Source organism: Lutra lutra, chromosome 4, assembly GCF_902655055.1.
Source record: "Lutra lutra chromosome 4, mLutLut1.2, whole genome shotgun sequence".
NCBI lineage: Eukaryota > Metazoa > Chordata > Mammalia > Carnivora > Mustelidae > Lutra > Lutra lutra.
In genome coordinates, this window is record NC_062281.1 from 2,726,150 (window position 1) to 2,749,558 (window position 23,409).

A 23,409-nucleotide genomic window follows, 5' to 3' on the forward strand; every position below is an offset into this window, starting at 1 on the left:
GGGGCATTCTGAGAGCTGTCTTGAGGACGGGGGGGCGTCGGAGTGAAGCAAAGGGGCACGGGGTAGGAGGTGTGTAGGATGCACCGTGAAGACAGGACGCGTACCTGGGGGCCCCAAAGATGTTCCCGTGGCAGAGGGAAGGGCTGGGGCCCCGCCATGGCCTCCGGGGCTCCCTGAGGGGCCGCTCCCTGTGAAGGCTGCCCTTGGTTGCTCACCGGTTCTTGGGGGGAGGGAGAAGGAACTGATGAAGTCCATCCCGGGTTTAGTGAGTGTTAACTAGAAGTATTTTTAGGTAAACGAGCTGTTGAAAATCTCTGGTAAGATTTCAATTCACAGACCGACCTTAAAACAAGATGGGAAGGCAGTGGTGTGATTTCAGGGCCCCTCTTCTCTTGCAGGTCAGGGCGAAGAGAACCCCGGTGCCTGGGGCTTGCATCTGGCCAAGCGCGCGGGTTGGGTGGGGCTGTGTCCTTAGTCTGCCTTGCATTTTCCTAAAACCTTTCTAAGGGGGAAGTTCTAGTAGAAGGGCGGGGCGGGTGCTTTGTTGTGGTGTGTCCTGTGGGTACAGAATGTGCTCCCGAGCGCATCGAGGCGCCAGGACAGTGGGAATGTGGGGCCAGGGTCAAGAGTCGGTCACCGGTAGGAACGGCGTGTGTGGGTTGGGAGTCCGTGAGCCCCTAGACAAGATACTCGAGTTTGCGATGCAGGCCCTTTTCTCCTGGAGAGGGGCCGTAACCCGCCAAGGTCAAAGACCACCGCTGTAGACAGACCACAGCATGCACTCAGCTGCCTTTTGGTGGGCTTGGAACACCCCCCATCCCCACTGCCCCTGCCCTGCGGGTGGCAAGCCGCCCATCCTTGCTCGACCCGCCTCCCTGCTGTCCACTCCTGGACGGCATCTCTGCTCCTTTATCCGGCCTCCCTGCCTCCCCAGCCTCTCCTTCCCACGCCCAGAGGCTGCTGATTCTTGCTAGTTCTCACTGTCTCAAGAGCCAAAAGCCGAGCCCTCTCCTGCTGTCTGCCCTTCCTTGTCCTGTCTTCACCCCAACCCGGGATCAGATCATACAAGAAGACGCTTCTCTAGGAGTCAGGGTTTGTCTTCTCCACGGCTGAGCCGGAGGCAGCACCAGAGAGCTGTGGCGATCCAAGGTCGGGGTCTCCCGGGTGGCCCAGAACCAGTCCACAGAGCACCTGGACAGCCAGGGGGTGGGAGGCCACATGGCGGCCGCCCCTGACTGACTCTCTGCTGGGCTTGTTTTCCTCTTTTGCAGATCAACCAGTCGCTCGATGGGGAGCAACGGCGGACCCCCTTCTTGCGTCACCTTCCCTCCTCTCTGCAGCAAGAAAAGTAACTTCAGCACCGCTTCGGCAACGATGATGGAGCTAGTATTAACTGAATGGCAATTATGGATTTTTAACTCTAATTCACAGTAAACCAGCAAGCCGTGTGCTTACAGTCCGACCAAACATCATTTCGTTTTGCTGCGTGCCTCGCCTGTTCGTGAGAAGTTGAGAGATCTCTGTACACGGAGGGATATAAGCACCGCTCGCCAGAGGAACACGACTGACGCGGAGAGAGAAGGCGTCCTCATTTATCCTTAACGCTACCCGAAAGCATTATCTATATAGGCAGAGGAGATCCATATACACGCATATATCTATGTTTCTGGTGGTAATGAGAATGGCCCCACAGAACGCCGACTCGGAGTCTGTGCAAGTCCAGGAGCTACCCGTGGCCCTGCCAGACCTGCAGAAGCCGGGCAGCGCCGACGTCCGCGAGGAGACCATCAGCGAGGGGTCCATAGACCGGATCCCCGTGCGCCTGTGGGTGATGCATGGGGCCGTGATGTTTGGCAGGGAGTTCTGTTACGCCATGGAGACGGCGTTGGTCACACCGGTCCTCTTACAGATTGGTAAGTGCCGTCCGCGCCTCTGCCCGATGTCCGGTGCCGAGCGTTGGCAGTCGCGCTTGGAGCTCGCGCTCATGTTGGCACGCGGGGCTTGTCAGTGCGCTGGACAGCGTCAGGAGCCCTGGGAACCAGCGTCCCGGGCATTTTGCTCCCCTCCACCTCCTCTGGCCATTTTTTCCCTTCGGCGGGTGGGCCTTGGGTGTGGATGAGGAAGTACCTGTTTTGGCAAGGGGGCGGTCGAGTGCTGGGGTGTGCGTGGTCAGCTTCCAGTCGCTCTAATCGCGGGGGTGCCCGGCTCCCCTGCGGTACCTCCCACCCTTCTCCTGCCTCCCGGACGCGGTCACCAGCCTTGTCCCGGGGCAGGCCAGGGAACCTCCCTGACCCTCCCTGACCCTCCCTCACCTTCCTTCCCAAGGAGGGGAGGGTGACTGCAGACCATCTCCCAGTCAGGCACAAGGCAAGTGCTTGGAACAAAGCCCGGCCTGGAAAACCCAGAATCACGTTTTTATCACCAGCTTCTGTTGACGACTTAAATCTGAGTTTCGAGTGGACGTTGCGTGGCTGAATGACAGGTGTTTCCAGAAACACTGGAGTTCGCGGAGCTGCTCAGTGAGCCTTACAAAGCCCCATACGGGAAGACCGTGGCGTCCCCTCCGGATCACCGCTGGGGGGCCTTAGGCCCTGTGTGTTTTGTTGGTGTTCAGTTTCCCTCTTGTCTAAGGGAGTTTGAAAGTCTGCAACTTTCCAGCCTCTGAGCCTCCTGGATAAGGGCTGAGCTGGTAAACGTCTTCTCTTTCGTTCCAGAACTCTGCATGTGTGTAGTGTCCGCTTGCTTTGGTGGTCTTAGGAACGTTTCTTTCTCCAGACATGATGCTTCCTGTTCGGTGAGCGCTCACGGCTCCGCGGCTCTGTCGGTCAAGTGCAGGGGTCTGAAAACCCCGGCGTTTCCGTCAGTGACGGATGGTGCCCTCATTTCCCACCTCGGTGGTGGCAGGTGCTTGCGATGGTTTCCGATGCCGTGGTTACGGGACGCACCCCTGCCTCTTCTCAGCATCGTTCCTTCTCTCTCTGCTGAGCTTACCACCCTGTGGCACGTTCTTTCTGTAACCCCAGGCCTTACCTAGTTCATCTTTAAAGGTGTCCTGAGGAGGCTTCATGAGACCTCAGGCTGGGTTGAGCACTTTTTTCCAGAGAGCTGGGGACAGTGCGGCGTGAGTGACATGGGTCCCTCTTGCTCTCTCATCTCCACGCTTGTCGCCTCTGCGTCTCTGCCCTTCACGTTCCGCACCCAGGCAGGCATGCCGGGACCGAGGCTGCGACGGGACGCCCGTCTCTGCTCGTGCGGGACCAGCCGGAGCCGCCTCGCAGCACTGTGAGCCAGAGGGAGCCAGAGGGAGCGGGGTGGCCGCAGACCTTCGAGAGGGACACCAGCCCCGTGCAGGGGCCTCGGGTGACGGTGGGGGATGGGCTTGGCGAGTTTAAGAAACGAAGACTGGCTTTGTGGCCAGACCTCAGGGAATTCGGCGGCAATGAGTTTCACCAGACGTTGATTGTTTTGGGCCTTCAGCACGGAGGGACTTGGGTCTGGCACCGCTGCTGAGGTCATCCCAGAGGCAGGCGGAACTGTAAGCCGGTGGTTACAGTTCCACATGGAGTGCCACCGTCCAGTCTCTAGACCACCTCGTGCTTCCGGTGACTAGTACGGAATTGAGAAGCTCTGGTTACTGAGAAGTAGGTTGTTCTAGAAGGACAGGTCTGGGGCTCTTATTCCCAGACCTTCTTTGTGATAGGTTATGTGTATCGTGGCTTAAAACCCTGGCACTAACAGCTTCTTGGAATGTTCCAGTTTCTAGGTTGCGAGGCTCAGTTTCTGTACAACTTAGCACGTTTCCTTGTTGGTGCTTGAGTACCCAATGTGCTCTGGGAGGCTGGTATGGTTTTGGCTAGCCTGGGGCGGGAGACACGAGTGTGTTACTCTGGAGCGTAAAGGCACTTGCTGCGTCTGGACAGGAGGTCATGGGAGTGGCTGCTGCTGCCCACCTCCACAGGCCCTGACCCCTCGGGAGTGGGGGAGGGTGTGGACCCCTCAGCACTACAGGGCGCTGGCTCAGGAGGAAAGCAGGGCTTGGGGGTGGGGGGACCTTGCCCTGAGCCCAGGAGGCCCAGTTTATCTCCCGGGGTTGGGCTTCATACTCGGGGGACGTAGTGATCAGAATGTCCTCTCATTCGAGCCTGACTTTCTTAGAACAGTTGTCTGCCGGGCCCAGGCGCGTGCTGTTTATCACGGAGTTTTGTTACCTGCAGTTACCGGAGCTGATGCGGAAACAGTAACCTTCAGTCCGTCCACCTGCCTCACGTCTGTGGTGACCGCCGGTGTGACCGGCCCCGTTTGGCCCCTGTATGTGGTCACCACCCCAAAGGGCCCATGGTGACCCCCCCGCGCCCCGTCCGAGGGGATGGAGCTGGGATCCGAGGAGATGTTCATCTTGTGCATGTGGCACCCGGCTGAGACCATGGGGCCCCCCAGCGAAGAGGCCTTTGAGAACTAGGTGTTAGAGTCAGCACCTTTCTTGACCCCAGACGGAGCCTCCTCGTGGCCCTGGGATGCCCTGGATGCGCCTGCTTCAGGCGGGTGCCCACTGGGGTCGAGCAGGGACCAAACATCTCCAGTCGCCCGGTTGACCTGCTGGGGAGGGAAATGGGCATCGCGAGAATGTGGAAAGTGTTTGGCAACACTTTCAGCTTCAGCGTCCTTGGCCGTGAGCTGTTCTGTTGTCCCCACAGGTGGAAGCATTGGGTTTTGCCATGGCCTTGTCTGGTTTGTGGTCCTAAAGCCGCGCATTCACACCGGCTCTTGTGGCTTCTTCGCTGTGGCTGCCGGGCTGGGCAGCGTGCAGAGCCGGGAGGTGTTGGGTGACTTCCACTTCTGTCCCCCCAGCCCTCTGCACGGGTCACTAAGCTGAGTCCGGCCCGCCCACCCTCTGGCTCTGGGGGTCAGTGGTGCTAGAGGACTCTGGTGAGTCACAGGGCTGGCGTCTCTGGACACGGAAGGAAGGCACGGTGCCCTTCACCCAACAGCCTTCCGGCCGGCAGGATAAGTGGAACAGAGGCGACTGGGCTCAGAGGATGGGCTGAGTGTGCAGGGGCCTCCAGGGGAATGACGTCCCCGTGGCCATGGTCATTTTTACTGGGGTCCCTAATACCGCTTGGAGGTGGGGGATCCCGTCCCTTCCCTGCTGGCTGCCCGCTGAGCAGGAGTCTGGGTTGGTAGATAGGGAGAGTTCTGGAGGCCTCTGTTAGGGAGATGAAGCGTATATCATCAAGGAGGGATGGCCCTGCCACGTGGTCTTGGCAGAGATGGTAGGGAGCGAGCTATTGAGCTCTTGTGATCTCGGGGGACCTGGGCCCCATTAAGGGGACCCCGGAGCTGGCCTCAGCAGCCAATGGCGGCCCCATTTTGCTAACTCTCCCTGTGTCTGGCCCCTGGCTTTCCTGGGTCTTCTAGCATTGACATAATTTTGTGGCAGGCTGAAGGTTAGTGGGTTTTTAACGAAATGGGCTTTCTGTTTGGGTGAAACAATTATTGCGTAATACATCGGTAGAACGTACACAGGTTCGGAAAGCCAGCTGGCCGGGTGTGCTTGCCACATGTTGCGTGCTCTGGGAGACTGAGAAGGACCTGGACCCTCTCCTCCCTTGGGAGAGGCTCCCGTTACCCCGTCTGGGACCCAGGCAGCCTGCTGGATGTGCTCTAACTCCACAGCCACGTTTTAGGGTGTGTTAAGCAGTGACAGCGGGGACCCGTATTTTGGTTGAAAGTCCCCTTCCCAGGGCATGTATCTGTGTCAGCTCAGCTTGGAGCTTGGAGATGGTGGTGCGCAGACTTGCAGGGTCCAGTGGGAGGCGGGGTCACCTGTCTCCCTGGTGAGTCTGTGAGCTGAGTGGGGGGACGGCGGGAGCCAGCAGGTGGGCGGCCCCCGACTGGGCCACCGCGATCTCCAGCAGGTGACCAACCAGGTAACTTGCTCTCGATACCGGGGAGCGTGGCGGGCTCTTCTTCACGCTGGATCCCACAACTGTAGTCACACTTTTTCTTTCTTTTCTTAAGACTTTTTTATTTATCTGCGAGAGCGAGAGAAAGCGTGAGTGGGGAAGCGGCAGGGGGTGAGAGCGTATCTGAGCAGACCTCCCGCCGAGCAGGGAGCTCAGTCTCATGACCCCAGATCATGACCGACCCCAGGATCAGGACTGGGGTGGAAACCAGGAAAATGTGAAATCAGTTGCTTCATACCAATGGTGCCCCCGGGCGCCCCGTGCGGCTTTCCCTGCTTTGTGGGCATGCAGGGTCGAAATGCCCCAGCCAGCAACCGGCCCACACGTGGTACGCCCTGGAAGTCAGCTGGCCTGGCCTATTGCCGTCCTCGGTTGGAGAAATTAGGACAACAGTCATAATTCCAGGACTGACTTCGTTTTATTGCATAAGTTCCGCTCGTTGCCCAAGCCAGGATCGTAAGGAAGAGCCCGGGTCTTGACATTGTCAGCGGTGCTGGTTGGTCTTTCCCAGGGAGGTTGGGTCTTGGGGGTTTTAGTTTTGGTCGCACGCCGTCTCCTGTGATCCTCAGCAAAGTGCACGTGTGGTGACAAGCGACCTGGCAGGACTGGTCTGTTTCTGTGCTTCGAGGATGACGGAGGCCATCTGTCTTTGAGTCGCTCTGGGAAGGACAGGGACCCGCTGCCTCCTTTCTCCTCTGACCCTGGAGCTGAACTTCGAGGCTGGCTCAGGCCGTTGCTGCGCGGGATCTGGTAGGGAGCTCCGGTGCCTAGCTGGCTCAGGGGGTGAAGCATTTGGGTCCGTGCCGGTTTAAGTCCAGACAGTCTGACTGTGTGTGTGTGTTGCACTCGAGGGAGGCGTGCACTCCCTGATGGGCCAGTAAGTGTAAAGAGTGCCGCGGCACCCATGGCCACACTCCCCTCAGGCAGCTCTGCCCCAGACAAGCTCTCGTCCCTGTCCCTGCTTTACCTGGCCACTTGGGGACCCGAAATCAGCTGTCTCGATCTCATGTGACTGCCTCTTTCTCTGAAAGGAGCCTTTAGACTAGAAGCAGATGCCATTTCTTGGGCCTGGAAGGGATGCTGCCATGTTGGCTGAGCCCAGGAGGCAGCAGATGAGGTGGAGGGATGGTGGTGGGGTGGGCCCGTCCTTCCTGGCTCTGTGCCCCAAGCCTCTGGCTGGCTGGCAAGGGGCAGGACTTTGGCATGGAAGGGACACCGTGCTCCGTGGAAGATGCCGCCAGCAGTCCCTGAGCACTGTTCTTGGAGCAGGCCCAGCTTAGTCTCTAGCCCGCGCTTCTGAACCCTGTTCCCAGGGCAGGCCGTCTTTAAATTTAAAGTTGATTCTTCTTTAATTAGTAGCATTGCCACCAAGGTCAGAATTCAGAAGTTCCCGACTGTTGGGATGGTGAGGTTTCCATCCCTCACCTAACCCCCCCACTCCCCTTCCAGGTTCATTCCTAGAGGCAGCCAGCCCTAGAAGCCTCCTTCTGGAGACTTCCTCCAGGCCAGACACAAGACAAGGGGCTTTGTGACTTGTCCATGTCTCCAGTGGCCGCTCCCAGGGGCATCCAGAGCTGGTGAGGATCCCGACTGCAGGTGGGAGCACAAAGCCGGTCTGTGCTGGTGTCTAATGCCTGCTCGGCGGTCCCCGTCCCTCTTTCTCCTGTTTCTTCCACACTGGATCCCCATCCCCTTTACTGAACAGGTCAGCTTTGGGAGGGGACTTCTAAAAACCGCATTCTTGGGCCCCAGGCTCAAATATTGGCATAAAGGAGATCAGAGTGGCACCTCCAAGTCCAGGTCCCAGGTTTGGTTTGGTTCGTGCTAAGGTGGCTTCAGCCCTTCTCCAGGGAAGACGCCTCCTGGGACCACATGCCTGGTCCCATGCTCCCTGGGGATCTGGCAGTGGTGAGCCTCAAGGGGATGTGCAGGGTCACTCTTCAAAGGAAGCCTGGGGAAGCGTCTGCCCCGAGCCCCAGAACAGCCCTTCCTAAGGAGCAGACCCCCCTCCTGGCCTGGCCCCATCCAGCTCCCCTTCCCTGGGGAGAAGTTAGTCCGTGCCCTGCCCTGCCCCACCCCTGCCCCGGGTTTCTTCTTGGAAGGCAGCTATGCTCACCACTATACCACCAACGCCTGGGTTTCCTCTTGGTTCAAGGTGTACCTTCCAGGGAAAAGGGAAGGAAAGCCATCTACAAGAAAGGAGGCCGCCTCCTTGAGGAATGAGAACCGCATTTGTCTTTATAGGCTCCTAATTCACGGGGAGAGTTCGCTGTCCGCTTGCCTGTCTCATCCAGGGCGCAGGGTACAGCTTGTGTGCATTTGGTGCGTGTCTAATAAAAAAAATGCAGCCTTTTCCCCCCTCCCAGTGCAACTCTGTGTGAACCAGGATGCCTGGGCAGTGAAGCTCCCCTTTTCTTCCTGCGGGAGAAGCTTACCCTTGAACAGCCGCCCTTAGAGAAAACCTTCAGAGTCTGCAGTGCCCCCGCTCCGCTCCGCTCCGCTCCCGGGGTTGCTGGGGGGGGGGGGGGCGTGTTGCAGGTGGGTCTACGGGGGCCTGGGGGGTGGGGGGAGGGGCTGCTGACCGTGCCCTTGCCCTGCAGCGGCTGCGGGCTGGGGCAGCTGACTGCGCGGCCCGTGGGAAGTCCGCAGGGTGCCCTGCCAGTCAGCACAGTCTCGGCGAGAATTGGGAAACAGGGTCACGCTGCATCGGGACTGGAAACGCAGCTGGTGACTCAGCACGTGCGTGCGTACGGGCATGAACTCTGAGTCGGAGGCCGCGTGGGGGGGGTGACCAGGCGACCTGCTGTGCGATCAGGTTACCGTCTTTCCTGCAAGGTGCCTCTGACGAGCGTGGAGCTTCCAGCAGGTATGTTGCAATCTGGGTGGCAAGGGCTGTACTGGGTGTCACTGTGACTCCCTTTGCCCGGGACGTAGCGGGTTCTGGTAACAGGGTACTTTCTGCAGTTCACATGCTCTCAAAGTCTTCCTGCGAGTCCCCTTTGTGTACCTTGACGCCGCCCAGAGGGTCCAGTGAAGGCTTTGTATTTGTCTGATGGTGCTGCTACCCCAGGGCCTGCTGCAGTTAGCACGCTTGGCGGGTTTTCCTGTTTTGCAAAAGCAGACCCAGCAGCCGGCTACCCCCAGTTTCCTCTGCACGGGAAGCTTCCCCAAGGCATAGCTGTCCCGCTGACGTGGGCCCCGTAGAAATCCACGACGGCCCTGCCCAGCCTCGGGACCCAGACAGTTGAGCCCAGGGACACGAGATGAGTCATCGTCTCGGACACCTGGCCTCTTGCTTCTGCTGAGGCGTGGCTCCCCTGCTTGGCAGAATGTGCCCCGGTGGGGGCGGGAAGGAAGCGGCGTCCCTGAAGGGAGATGTCAAAGCTTCAGGCGGCCAGGTCAGCCAGCAGAAGCCAGGAAGGCCTGAGGCCTTGTCCCTGAATGCCAGGTAAAATGGGCAAGTGCAGAGCCGTGAGCCGTCCCCTGCGGCCTAGAGCCTAGGAGCAAGAGACCGATCGCCCCACTTACAAGTGACTGCACACCTGTTACCCATGCCGGGGGGATGCCCTCTGGCACCCAGGCACGGGAGGCCCACCCCTCCGGCAACATGAGGACCCTCAGTGTCACGGTAGCCCGGAAGCCCTGGGCAGTGTGGGTACCTCCCCTGCACGGAGAGGTCATTGTCTTGGCCAAGAGTACATTGGGGTTTTTGGAATTTTTTTTTTTTTTAAAGATTTTGTTTATTTATTAGAGATCACAAGTAGACAGAGAGGCAGGCAGAGAGAGAGGAGGAAGCAGGCTCCCCGCTGAGCAGAGAGCCCCATGCGGGACTCGATCCCAGGACCCTGAGATCATGACCTGAGCCGAAGGCAGAGGCTTAACCCACGGAGCCACCCAGGCGCACTGGGGTTTTTGGAACTTAATTCTGTATTCCCCTTTTTTTTCTCTAGCAGCCGAACTTTGGGTCGGGCGCTGCTGCCTCCCCCGGAGGGGCTGAGGCTCCTTCTCTAACTGTTCTTCCCGGATCAGTGGAAACTGAGGCCGCACAAGCCTGGGGTTATCAGCGCTCTCTCGGGTGGGTTTCCCCCAGGGCCCACCCGTCCTTCCTGGCCCTTGGCCCTGCCCTTGGCGTATCTTTGCTTGCTTGTCTGCCAGGCCCCAAGGGCAGGGGCACAACTGCCCTCATCCCAATGGTCCCCTGGGTATTGTGCCCGCGTGTGCGTCTAGCCTCAGGCCTGGTGCTGGGGAGGCGTGCTCACGCTGCTTCTAGCTGGAGGGGCGGCACGATCGTTCCGTGGTTGACGCTTCCTCGTACGGGGAGTGCTGGGCTCAGTGCCGTCCCCAGCATCGAGGGCTGCAGAGCCGGACCTCCAGGCCCGAGGAACTCAGTGGGGGAGAGGATGGCAAGTGGCTGAAATCGGACTGGCCCTGGAAGATGTGGTCTCAGGGAAACATCCAGATGCAGAAGGACAATCCTGTGGTGGGATCCTCCCTGTTCGAGGGACCCAGACAGTCATGTTCCTGGAGACCCAAAGTGGTGGGGGCTGGGGAGGGGGAATGGGGAGTCGGTGTTTCACGGGGATGGTCTCAGTTTTGCAAGGTGAATGCCCTGGGTGGACCTTGGCGACAGCTGCGCAGCCGCGTGAGTGCATGTGATACTCCTGAACCGCACACTAAAAAATGATTGCAGTGGCCAGTTTCACGTTGCGTGTATTTGACCATGGTTTTCAGAATGTGGAAGAAAATAGGATGGGCCTCACAGACTATGCAGCTCAACACGGGATTTCCTGCTGATACGAGACTGAGGAAGCCCGGAGGCTGCCCCGCGGCCCGGGCTTAGAGTCGGCGGACGGCCAGCCCTCATCCAGCAAGAACTCCGGGCCCACAGGCGTGGGGTCCGGGCCTGGCAGTCCCGCCCGGACAGCCCACGGCGGTCAGGGGACCCTTCCCGCCCACCCCCGCCCACCAGCATCCACACTGACCACTGTGGACCACAGGCCAGTGGGAGAGGCACACGTGAAGGTGGGAGTTTGTCAAAATCTCCTGAATTTTGACCAAAATAATTGAAAAAAATTCACATTAGGCTGTTTTGTTTGGATCGGGAAGTCTGGATTTCCTTGTGTTTCAGATCATTGTATTTTAGAAACAATGAAACATCAGCTGTAGTCCTTCTTCCCAAGGAGTTACGAAGCCTGTTATTCTTCTGTCCGGGCCTGACCGAGCGCCTACCTGCTCGGCGCTGGGCATGGGGCCAGGTGCGGTGGCGAGGCCTAGAGTCGACATGCAGACGGGCCATGTGACCGGAACAATTGGGTGAGGTCAGAGGTGTGGGAGGCAGTGGGGACCCCTGGAGCCCTTGGTCCAGGGATCAAGTGACTGCTGAGCAGGGGAGGCCTATGGGGAGGTTATCTATCCAGCAGGCTGGCCTCGAGGGCGGCCCGGTGCTGGGAGCTCTGCCAGGACCTGGGGGAAGGTTGTGATTGATGGGCTGGAGAAGTAAGGTTAGGAAGGACATTTAGAGTACTCGCTGTTGGCACCTGTTGGAGGCAGGCATGGGAACAGCCAACAAGGCAGAAGGCTACCAACCTGGGTGCAGGAAGGGGACAGGAAGTCGGGAGGCTGTGTGGAGGAAGGGACACTGGGCCTCCCTGTTGCAAAGAGTAAGTTGAGGTCATTGAAGCAAGGGTGAGTCAGCGCATTGTAGGCTGTGCTACGCCGGGAGAGGTGTAGGGGAGAGTGTGGCGTGGCCAGAGGCAGAAGGGCAGGAGCTCGCCACAGAGTGGTGTGAGCAGAGATCTGGCGTCTGGTAGGCAGGGATTGATCACAGGAGGCATTACGTGCCACTCCCCGGAGGTGATTTCCAGAGAAACTGGGCAGTTGTGCCTTTTTTCAATATTGAGCATATGAGCATTGGTAAAGGAACAGGTTTTTAGAAGCGTTAATAGTAAGCAGTGTCTTGTAGCAGTTTCCAGACTTAGCAGATTAGTCCTCAGAATTGTGGTGACCAAACATGAAGCAAGTGCACAAACTTGATTAAAGAAGACAGAAAAAATGATGTGCATAATTCCTGCAGGAAAAGCTCATTTAACTGTACAATGAAAGCCAAAGGTCATTTAAGTAAATTGGAAACAAAACATTAGAAGTGGGGCGCCTGGGTGGCTCAGTGGGTTGGGGCCTCTGCCTTCGGCTCAGGTCATGGTCCCGGTGTCCTGGGATCGAGCCCCGCATCGGGCTCTCTGCTCAGCAGGGAACCTGCCTCCTCCTCTCTCTCTCTGCCTGCCTCTCCGCCTACTTGTGATTTCTATCTGTCAAATAAATAAATAAAATCTTTAAAAAAAAAAAAAAAAAAAAAAACATTAGAAGTATGTGTTGCAATGATAAGATACCAGGCAGCCCAGACACTTGAGTGTGCATTTGGGGTGACCTGTGGCACCTGTGTGGTGTCCCGTCCCCCACCCCCCACCTCCTCAGGTGAGCACAGCCAGGTGGCTTCCCGGCTCCCTCCAGAAGTGCGATGTTCAAGGCACAGTTGCAAAGGACTCACTGCAAATAGTATTTTCCTTAAACCTGTATCAGAAATAAAATCAGATCCCAGAGAGGTTTTTTAAATGATAAACTAGAGCAAATGCTCTCTTAACTTTTCTCTTAAGAACAGTCGGTATAGAATGTGTCCACCTGCAAAATGCTTTCCAGATAATGATAGTTTTGTTTAAAAAAAATAACCACTCACATCGTAACAAAACATGGACACAAATTACGTAAATAGCATGTCAGCAGGCTTTGTGTCTGGGTGCAGCATAGGCCATCTGCCCTCCATTTAGATGAAGAGTGGATACCGGTGTATCTTAGCGCTGATGAAGGCTTTTGGGAGCGTAAGAGAGAGTAACTTTAAGAAACTTCAGTTGAACTTTGAGAATTTGGAAAAACCACGTTAGAAGTACTGTATCTGCAAGTCTGGTTGGGGGTGGGTCTCAGAATGCAAAACGGGAGACCTGAAACCGGAGTTTCTGTTGGAGGTGGTCTGGGCTGGACAAGGGGGAGAGTCCCGGATGGGTGAATGGGCCTGGTTTCCTAAAAGTGGCCAGAGCCCTGGAGGGTTCTGCCGGCAGGAGGTGGGCTGGGAGGCAGGGGTGGGGAGGTGTGACCTTGCATCAGTGCGAATAAATTGTCTTAAGTTCCTTTTAGACTTACACCTGCTTACATTTTGCCATCATTTAAAAACGTGACTAAGGAGCTTTGCTGCCTGTCCCGGCGGTAATTGTGTGGACCCAGCAGCGGTTCCGTGCTGTGCCCCACACGCTTCCTGTTCCGCCAGCCCCGCCTGCCCCCGGGGAGGCCTGAGCTCTGGACACTTCTCCGATCTCACCAGGGCCTGCGCCGCCTGCTGCCTGTAGCCTGTTGGTCCGCACTGCGTGCAGACGGCCCCGGGGAGCGTTGGCAGGGCTAGCGGAAGGCCTTTGGTTCCCGGATTCTCTCACCTTGCTAGATGATGGCAGCAGAGCAGAATTTAACCACAGCGCAGTCGAATTTGCAGGCTGTGTAGACGTGGCCGCATTGTGGGGCTTTAGGGGCTGTTCTCTGCGCCGCTGTGACTCGGCACTCAGGATTTTTACTTTATTTTTTTAAAGATTTTATTTATTTTGAGAGAGTGCGAGAGAGCGCGCACGAGTCAGGGAGGAGGAGAAGGGGAGGGAGAAGCAGGCCTCCCGCGGAGCAGAGAGGCCCATGCGGGACTCGGTCCCTGGACCCCGAGATCCTGACCGGAGCCGAAGGCAGACACTTCACCAACTGAGCCCCCAGGTGCCCCATGACACTCGGGAGTTTTCAGCGGGGGTCCTGGGCATCTGCTGTGTCCTACTTGTTCACCTCCACGAAGAGGGGAGCGGTGTCTGAGCAGAGGGGAGGACCCGTGTCCCGCTGGCTCTCACCTCTGCGGGGCTCATGCGGAGCCTGAGGTCCCTTGTGGCCCTGGGCCCAAGTGTTTCCCCTTCGAGGGGAGGTGAGGCAGCACGAGCCCCCGTCCTCAGGATAGACCAGTGTTTGGAGGAGGGCGCACGCTCTTCAACCGCTAGTTCACGGCCTCCGCTGGGACAGCCGCAGGGAGCCTAGCTGCTGGGGGAAGTGTCTGAGCCGAGCGCAGGGTGGTGAGTGGGCCATGGAGCACCAGCTTTCCTGGGTCACGAGGCCACTCGTCAGGGCGGTTGCCGTGGGCCCTAGTCATGGCCGCGTGGAGGGGAGTTCTCTAGAGGCAAGCCGTCGGTCTGCTGGGGACCCAGGGCTCAGCTAGCGCCAGCGTGTCCCCGACTGCTTCTGGGAGCCTTTGGTGGTGAACAGCAGGCGCTGGTGGGGAGGCCAGGCCCCGTTGGACGCCGACTGTGAGCGCGAAAGGCGCGTGTCCCATGGGGAGTCCCCACGCGAGAGCCTGCCTGCACTCCGGCCCCGTGCCTCGCCTGCTGCGTTGTCTGCCGCGTTGCAGCACTGCCGAAGGGCCGGGGCCGTCTCCTCGGTCCTTTCCTTCGAAGCAGGTTGGCTCGTGCTCGGACCAGGCCCGGCCCAGCCTGCCTGAGGCCACAGCAACGCTTCCAGGGCATCCTGGGGCCCGGGGCCCCGGGGGCTGGGCCTGGACTGGCGGAGAGGGCCGCAGAGGGCCCCGCGGCCATGCCCCCTGCCAGCTCGACGTGCGGGCCTGTGGCGGCTGCTCTCTCTGGCCTTCGGGGAGCTCAGCCGCCCGCCCATCTCGGCCTCAGGCAGCCCTCCCTGTTCTGCGGTCACAGCCGCGGGGCTCTGCAGGTAGTGGACCCGCCGCGGCGCCCGGTTCCTGTCGCCCACCTGTGGCCTAGGCATCGCCGCCCGTCGCTGTTCTGCCGGTTTCTGCCAGGAGGTCAGGAAAGTGTCAGTGTCCACGCCCCCTGGGCACGGAACTCTGTAGGATAAGCCATGCGTTTTACATGTTTCAGGAAGCTTCTGGAAGCTTCTGAAATCTCGTGCCTGGCCTTGTGAGTTCCTGCCCGTCGTGAAGGTGCTTGCTCTGGGCGGCAGACTTCAGAGCTGCAAGGTGGGTGCTCGTGCCGGCGGCCGGGGCGAGAGCGGCTGGCGCTCCAGCTGGAGGGAGCGGGTCAGGCTGTGCACCTGGGGTGCTTTGCCTGCAGCTGCTGGGCACCCGGGCGGCGGCAGGTTCGCGCCCCTGGCTTCCCAGAGGCTCAGTGACCCGCCAAGTGCACCCAGCCAGGGTGCTGGGTCTCCTCCTCCTTTAAGATAGGACCGGCACCCCCAGCACGGACGCACGGGGAGCCCCCAGTGCAGGGCTGGGGGGCTGTGCACGCTTAATCCTGGAAGCAGTCTGGCCTCAGGGCCAGCGCAGGGGCTGCGGGGTGCTTGTTCGACCAGAAGAAAGGCCCTCAGGACCCTCCGGAATTCAGTGCCGCCCAGGAAGTCTGGGGGACTCTGTCCGGAATAGCTCGTCCCGACGTGGCCGATGGAGCCGCTGGGACCCTCTCAGGCGAGACTTCACCATCGACCCACAGGGAGCACGGGCCAGCTGACCCCTTCCCCTCTGTCTCTGACCCCGCGGGGACCTGCGCCCCCCCACGGCCCGCCCAGGTTGGGGACTGCACCTTCTGGGTGTCTGAGCACCCCCTTCAGGGCTGTGATGAAGGATGACATGTGGGGAGCACGGCCTGGGTGCTGGGGACGCCGCTGAGAGCAGCCTGGGCGGCGGCGGGCTCCTGACCCTCTGGGAGGGGCGTGTGTGCACACACGCGGGGCCTGTTCCTCCTCCCCTGGAAACGCCAGTTGCTTCACCCCACTCCCTGCCTGCCCACGGCTCTGGGGTTCTAGAACATTCCACGCAGATGGAGGAGTGCCTGCCCCCTCTCTGCCCAGTTGTAGATCCTCCCTGTGCCAGGCGCCCTTTCCTCCCTCAGGCCGTCTCTGGGGTGCCCATGGCCCTCGCCAGGGTCCCCCACACAGCTCGTTGACGTCCGTTCATCAGAGGTCACGCGAGGCTGGTGGGCATTTCCCACGGAGCGCTGGTTCTCACGAGTCCAGCGTTATCATGGAGCTCTCGCTGCGGATACAGACCTCCCTTGATGTGGAAGGCTTTGTCTATTGAAGGAGAGAATGTATGTTCCCATTCCCGGTTCAGATCTTTTGTTAAACATTTATAGGCCACTTTCCCGGTCCCCTGGCTGCCCTCCCCCCACAAGTACCAGCTTATCAAAGACGACATGGTGGCATTGAATGGGAGCTGCCGCGCGTGACCAGTGTGGCGGCTGCTGCCCGTGACCTCACACGGCCCTCCGACGATGCTGACACACTGAGCATTTCCTGTGAACGGGGAGCCTTCCGGGTCCCACCATTGTTGTTCGCCTTCTGCCTGGGAGAAAACAAAAATTATTTACTACGGGCGGCGTGCTGTTTGTTGAGAGCCGGGCTGGGAAATGCGCTGTTGGAGGTGTCCCAGTGGTGGCCTCGCGGCAGCGGGGAGCCCAGGCTCGCTCACCCCTGGGGCTGCCTGGGGGACGTGATGGGAAATGCTAATGCTTCTTGCCAGTGTGCCGGACAAAGAAAGCCACTGCCCCGTGTCGCTTCCGCCATCCCCAGCTCGTCCCCCTTCCCCGAGGCCGCCTGGCTGGGGCACATGGGGCTTCCTGTGGGGGAGCCCGGGGTTCACCTTCGGGAGGACCAGCGACACCACCATTGGGCTGGCACTGCTGCGGGTCCTGTCGGCCCCTCCCGCGCACTCCCGCCTACCTCAGCCTCTGCTCTGGGGGCCCCTCTGGGGGCACTTTGCTCAATGGGTGCACACTTTGGGTGCCCAGTTGGAGGGGACAGACGGGGCCAGGAAGCCTGGCAGCTGCTGTACCCGGTGAGTCTGCTCTGAGGACGTGTGACGGGGCAGGATCCAGCCCAGCGTTCCTGCCCCGAGTGTCCCAGTCCAGAGACACCGGCAAGGCTCCTGTGCACCAAGTGCTGCAGCCGGGCGTGTCTCGAGGCGATCACGCTGGGTATTGATTGGCCATGTGGTTGGGGGCGGGGGATGATGAGTGGGGACCAGAGAGAAGATGGGAGTCCTGACCCACCTGTCCTGGTCGGGAGAGCGGGCCACAGGGTGAGTCTGCTTCTGGGCTCAGCAGCCACCACGGCACATTCTCGGGCATCCAGAGGGCATGGGGAGCCGTCCAGGGTAGTGCCAGGCTGCTGCCCATGCTGGCAGCCCTCTCCTGGAGGGACGGGAAACCCTGGTTTCCATAGGGCCCCTTCAGCGGAATGGCTTCCTTCCTGGGCCCCTTGACGGCCAGCTTCTCCAGTCCCATCCATGCTGTTGCCTATGCTGGGGAAGACCGTGCTGTGTCTCACACTTGCTGGCGCCAGAACTCCTAGGGACACCGTCCTGGCCTCCCGTGAGCTGGGTGCTGGTGGGCCGTGGCTTAGCGGATGGTGGGACGGGGTCAGGGCCCGTCTCACAGCAGGCGTTGGCTGCTCCCAGGCGGTGGTGTACGCCCGGCAGTCTGTCTTCTGCTGCTCGCGTCTGGCGTGTGGAGCCTCACACTTTAGACAGGCGTGTGCAAACTTCTGTTTGCAGAAGTTAGGCAGGATCCTGCACACGTGATTCTCTGTGACCAGCCCCGGAACCTCTCAGCCTCGGGCGCAGCTCTGGGAATGATGGAGCGTGGCCCCTCCAGCAGAGCCCACGTCTGTAAGGAGCTCTTCCATGCAGCTTTCTCTCTGCCCGTTGGCTCAGTGGGACTGGGTACTGGAGCTGCTGCCCAGGAGTGCGGTGCACCCCACCTTCAAGACCAGCCGGTGGGGCATGCACGCCCGTCTGCGGTTGCTGGGCGACTGTATCGTGGGGGCCAGAGGGCACTGCTTGTTGTGCTGTGTGCTTGAGCTCGGATAAAAGCAGAAAGAACAGAACAGGTTTCCCCGGGGTCCTGTTGCAGGGAGGGTTTTGAGTCCGGCTAAGTTATGTGTTTAAAATGAGAATCGCAGCACTCTTCAAAGGAATGTAGCAGAATGTAGAGTGTCTACAACACGTCATTTACGGTGTGAAGGGTACAGCTTAGTGATGTTAGAAGAAACAGGGAAGCCGAAAACGTGACCCTCACTCCAAGGTGGTGACTTCTTGTAGTCGTCAGGCGTGTGTAAGTGTGCTCGAGGCTGTGACAGTAGGAAGTGGGAGAGCTCAGCGGAGAGATGCTGCTGAAGAAGCAAATGGAAATTCTGGGACTGAAAAATGTAATATCTGAGAGAATTAGAGGAGATCGGGTTGACGTAAGACGCAGCCCACTGAAGGCTTGGTTGGCAGAGGTGAAGAACAGAGGGGACAAAGACGGAGACCAGAAAGGGACGGGGCCACCGGATGCGGTGGAGCAGTGTCCGCGGGTCGGATGCTCTTGCGATTGGGAGTTCCAGAGGAGCGGAGCTAGAGAAGGGGGCAGGAGAAAGTTGGGGTACTAACAGGAAGTTTCCCGCGTGTGCTGGAAGACGGGTAGGTACAGCTTCATGGAGCTCTGTGGCGTCCAAGCAGGAGAAAAAGGAAACTTCACTTAGGTTCATCGTAGTCAAACTGCTAAAAGCCAACAAGAAAGAGAAAATCTTGAAAGCACCCAGAGGAGAGGAAGACGATTGGCCTCTCCAGTCACATGAAACGTCACCGCCTTCTCTGCAGAAACGGGAGGGACCGCCTCACCGCTCCAGAGGGGGCTGCAGGAGGAGTTAACCCAGAATTCTTTATCCAGCAAAAATACCCTGTCAGAAGAGAAGAGAAAGAGATTTTGGGTAAAATAACAAGCGGGTTTGCCGTGGGCAGATTGCTGGGAGAAACGCTGAAGGAGCTAGACAGCCCAGAGGCAGAAGGGACGGGCTACCGTGTGACACTCGGGTCTTCAGAAAGGAAGGGAGACATGGTTCAGTGGGAGGTAAAAACAAAGGGAGTTTTCATTTTAATTCCCTTAAACGTGACGGTTTAAAGCAAGGACTGTTGCACAGACGGGGTTGACGCCCTCTAGATGGGACACGTGCGTGATGCGTGCGTGAAGAGCCTCAGGGGCGAGGACAGCGGCCTCCAGAGGTTCCTGCTCGCGTGCTGGGCTTCTGCACTGGACTGGAGAGTGCTGTGTACTGAACTCTCCCGAGCAGACCCTTGCAAGATAAGGCTGAAAAGCCAAAGTGTAAATTAAAACAGAGCGCAAGACAGTATTCCGTTAAGTTGGCCGAAAGCAGGCCGGGACAGGAGGTGCGGAGAGACAAGGCAGAGCGCGGACAGTAACGTGGCACGTAAGTGTGGAGCCGTGAGGCAGCGCCACGGGGGTGTGTGTGCCCCTGACACAGGGCCCGGGGCTACATAAGGCAAAGGTGAGCCTAATTCGAAGTTTCACCGCCCCACCCCCAGGCAGGCCCCACAGGTCCCCGCTGGTCGTGTGCGCCGGTCCCCGACACTGGACCAACAGCGCGCACATTGCAGGAGCCGGGAGCCGCGGCCGGTGCTGCTGGGCGCGAGTGCTTGTGGCCAAGGAGGGGGCGAGGGGCGCGGCCGTTGGAGGAGACTTGTCCTCTCACTGGAGAGCGTGGGCTTGGTGGGAACACCTGACGTTACAGGGTGGGTGGAGACAGGCCTGGCGGGTGAGAGCGGTCCAGGGATGGAGAGCGCCAGCCGCAGCCGAGAGCTGGACTGGAGAGGGGTTCGCGGGCTGCCCGAGGATGGGTGAAACAGAGGGTTCGGCGGTTAGGGTCTTCCCGCCGGCCAAGCAGTGTTTATTGGTAAAGTTGTGCCGTATTAAAAGCCCCAAAGAAAGTAAGAGTCTATGTACCCAGGGTCAGGAACACTTTCCATTCTTTGACAGGGACCGTGTTGCACATGTGACTGGTCCTTTCTGAGGCTCGTGGTGCTACACATGGGCTCCTGCCCAGGGGCAGCGTGGGCCCTGCCCGCATGGCTGCTGCTCTCCCCTCTGCCTGCCTTTGAGGAGGAGGGCGGAGGCCCCAGGCCTGCAGGAGAAACCAGAGCCGGCACCGGGGACGTGCTCAGCCGGCCACTCATTTACTGAGACATCCGTCCGTCTGGTGACTTGCAGTAGGAACCCACCCCACCTTCCCTAGAGCTCCGTGTGGTATAGATGTCAGAGCCGATGCCTTGAACTGTGGACTGTGTGCCTAAGTGTTTTAGGGGGTGCTTCCCTCTGCCAGATGAGTGTGGCTCCTAGGGGCACAGCCCAGCCCCCCATTTCCCAGGGCCCATAGCTGGGGACCGCTGGTGTGCGGAGCGCTGTCGTCATCTGAGTCAACTTCTCATGGACGCAGGACACTGGCAGCCTGCAGCAGGGTGGCCAGTCCCTAGTGACCCCCATCCAGATCACGAAGAGAGCACACGAGCCCCAAAGCCTCCACCCCTCCCGCAGGCTGCCACTGCGCCGGCTTCTGCCAGCAGAATCTCTGTTAGCCACTCAGACCTCATGTAAACGGAGCCCACGGCGTGTGCCCTGACGTGGCTGGCATGTGTGGGGTGTGGCTGGCCATGCCCAGCTGCAGCCGGGACCCCCGGCCACTGTGTAGTGCTCTGGTGTGTGGAGTGTGCCGTTCCCCTGGCAACGGGCATGGGCTTTGTGCGAGGGTGGTCTTACCTTGTCACTGTGTGACCCTGTGCAGGTTACCTAACCTCTCTGAGCGTCACATTCCCCTGCCGGACAACGGGCACGGCAATCCCCACCTCCCTGGGCCGTTAGGAGGTTAGAGCAGAGCGGTATCCGGTGCCTGAGGGAACACCTGGGCTCCAGCCAAACACCTACCCATGCCTCCCCTCTCGGGGGCCGCTCCCTGCCCTCTTTGAAGCCCATGGCGGGGGTCCTTGAGCACATGCGGCCCCTCAGTGAGACTCTTGTCATCGATTCTGGCCAAGAGGCCCAGGATGGCGCGGGGGCGAGGGGTGTTCCTCACCGCTACCCCCGTTCTGGGTCCGGTGCCTGTGATGCCCCGTTGAGCAGCTGTAGACGCGGGCCCTGGTCAGTGTGGTCAGTGCCAGGGGTGCTCGGTCTCCCTGCACGCGGCAGGTCCAGGTCTGCTGGCTCTAGCAAGTGCCCCTTGTCTCACTGGGCGCCCGGCTGCCGGGGACGCCTCCGAGGCCCAGGTGCCGGCCTCCGGCTTCTCAGTCAGCGTCGGGTACGTGTCAGATGTCCCGGGCTCGGAGCCGGGCACTCGGACCTTGCGGGGTCCCTGCCGGACCCAGGGGCACGCGCATCCGCGTGCCCGCCCCTTGACCGCCCGCCCCCTGTGCCCCAGGCCTTCCGGAGCAGTACTACAGCCTGACCTGGTTCCTGAGCCCCATCCTCGGCCTCATCTTCACGCCCATCATCGGCTCTGCCAGTGACCGCTGCACGCTGAGCTGGGGCCGACGGCGGCCCTTCATCCTCGCCCTGTGCGTCGGCGTGCTCTTCGGCGTGGCCCTCTTCCTCAACGGCTCGGCCATCGGTGAGTGTCCCCCCGCGTCCCGGCGGGAGGGGCCGTGCTCTCGGCGGCGCCCGGCAGGCAGGCGCGGGGCTTCCGGGTGCTCCCGGCGGGGCTGAGGCCGGGCCCCACGTGGGAGCGCCGTGGGGACGTGTTCACAGGGCAGCCCTTCCTGTTGTGACCCGCGCTTCTGCCCCGCGCGTCCGACAGCACGTCCTGTTTCCAGCGCGGCTTCAGAAACCCCCCTTCTTTCTCCTTTTCTCAGTCGTGGGATCGAAAGCGTCCAGACCCAGTTCCTTGCTTGTTCTTCTGTTCGTGTGCTCGTGCTTTGTTGTGTTGTTTTTAAGTCGAGCAGCTCTACCTGGGAAAATGGGTTTGCCCCGAGGGAGCTCATCAGATCTCTTAGAAACAAAACCCGTTTTGTGGCAGCGGCTTTTTAAGATCGAGGCCTCATCTGTGTTCTGACGTGCGCACACGTGGCCTAGGTCGACATCAAGTGCGTTGGACACTCACAGAGAGGCCCAGAGCCCCTCGGACTCTCAGAGGCCTGTGTGGCGCTGGGCTGGGGCCCGGGAAGGCCAGTGCGACTGGCTGGCGGATGTCCGGGGGCGGGGGGCGCTCTCCGAGACCCTGTGGGCTCGGGGCTGCTGGCTCTCGGCCTGTCCCCTTCACCCTACGGAGCTGGTGTCCCTTCGCAGCACTGTCCCCCGGAGAGACAGCTGTGGCATTCTCCGAGGCTGCGCCTGCACGTGAGCTGGCTGTGGCACCCTGTGTCTACCTGTGCTCACGCCTCTCCTGGCCTCTCCCCTGCGCTTCCCGTGCTGCCGCTAACCTGCTCTGGGCCCCGGGTTTTGTAGTCCACCTCCCACATCTGCGGGCACAGGATTCCCACCGGTCTCAGGACCCAGCTCTAGCTCAGCCGTCGGGGAACCGGTTCGGTCTCTGGGCTCAGGGCGTACTCCCCAAGGCCAGTGAGAGGTGGCGTGTGACCGCAGCTTCCTCTGGGTGTTTACAGCCTGCTGCGGGAGGCATCGTGCTAGAGGTAGGGCCGTTCCCATCGCGTTGCAGAGCCGCCCCTTTCTGGAACCTGGGCTGCCTGACCACCCCAGGGGAGGTCATGAGTACTTCCTGTGGTCTGGGGTGGGCTGTCACCTGGGGTCTGACTGTAGCCCTCCGCACAGCTCGCCCGTGTTTCTGGCTGGGTGCCTAGGGTACAGTCTGATGTACAAAACATTGTAGGTGTTAGCCTTGGAAAAGGCTAATTGGAAAAGAAACATGCTCACTGGGTAGCATCAGGAGGACAGCTTTCAAAGTCTTCCATTGGAAGATGTGGAACCACAGTGGACGGACCAGGGAGACCCATCACGTGTTCAGGGAGCGCCATAGGAGCGCCCCCGCAGACCCTGGTCCCAGGGCCGACCTTGAACCCCAAGGTGGTGCGTGTGCATATGTGTGTGTGACTGCACGTGTCACATATCACATTTTCTCCTAGATGTTCACTTAGTGCTCCAAACATGCTCCTCCTTTCCCAGTAATGGTTAGGGAGAAAGGATCCTTTTTTAGTTGCAAAACGTCAAAGTAAGTAAGCGTTGAGGTTCACCGAGCAGCTAATGGGACGGGAGAAAAAATAACCATGCGCATAACAGAAGTGGAAAACACAAGGCCTGTCTTCCGCGCCAAGGAGCATGCGCCTTTCTGGCGTTGGTGAGAGTGTCCCTACCTCCCCTTGCAGGGGGCGGTCTGCTCTCAGGAGCTGCGGTCTGACTGCCCCGTGTGTTCGGGTAGGTCTGTCCCTCGGCGATGTCCCCAGCCAGCAGCCCATCGGCATTGTCCTCACCGTGCTGGGGGTGGTCGTCCTGGATTTCAGTGCCGACGCGACCGAGGGCCCCATCCGGGCCTACCTGCTGGACGTGGTGGACAGCGAGGAGCAGGACATGGCCCTTAACATCCACGCCTTCTCTGCCGGTGAGAGCACAGCCCTGCCGCCGCCCCACCCGGCATGTGG

General features: G+C 59.8%; 2 protein-coding genes across 4 annotated transcripts in view; one reads left to right on the plus strand and one right to left on the minus strand.

Annotated features, from left to right (window-relative positions):
• SLC45A4 (solute carrier family 45 member 4) overlaps nucleotides 1-23,409 on the plus strand; it is a 69,654-nt gene that overhangs the window by 39,225 nt on the left and 7,020 nt on the right. For all 3 annotated transcript variants that reach the window (XM_047725123.1, XM_047725122.1, XM_047725124.1), the window contains exons 2-4: nucleotides 1,272-1,913; nucleotides 21,240-21,428; nucleotides 23,190-23,369. In XM_047725123.1, coding sequence (XP_047581079.1) covers nucleotides 1,661-1,913; nucleotides 21,240-21,428; nucleotides 23,190-23,369 — 622 coding nt within the window. In that variant the 5' untranslated portion in view covers nucleotides 1,272-1,660. The remainder of the gene's footprint in view (nucleotides 1-1,271; nucleotides 1,914-21,239; nucleotides 21,429-23,189; nucleotides 23,370-23,409) is intronic.
• Nucleotides 14,881-18,563, minus strand: LOC125097507 (uncharacterized). Its single transcript, XM_047725126.1, has 2 exons — nucleotides 17,045-18,563; nucleotides 14,881-16,338 (listed from the first exon to the last, which is right to left on the minus strand). Exons 1-2 carry the CDS (start codon nucleotides 17,276-17,278, stop codon nucleotides 15,958-15,960), a joined length of 615 nt encoding a protein of 204 aa, XP_047581082.1. The 5' UTR covers nucleotides 17,279-18,563; the 3' UTR covers nucleotides 14,881-15,957.

Excerpts from the sequence above, each read along its gene's own strand:
- LOC125097507 (XM_047725126.1), bottom strand. The coding sequence starts at position 17,278 with ATGGGACTGGAGAAGCTGGCCGTCAAGGGGCCCAGGAAGGAAGCCATT. Across the intron at positions 16,339-17,044 it reads CGCTCTCCCGACCAGGACAG|GCAGAAGGCGAACAACAATG; the intron begins GTGGGTCAGGAC and ends GTTTTCTCCCAG.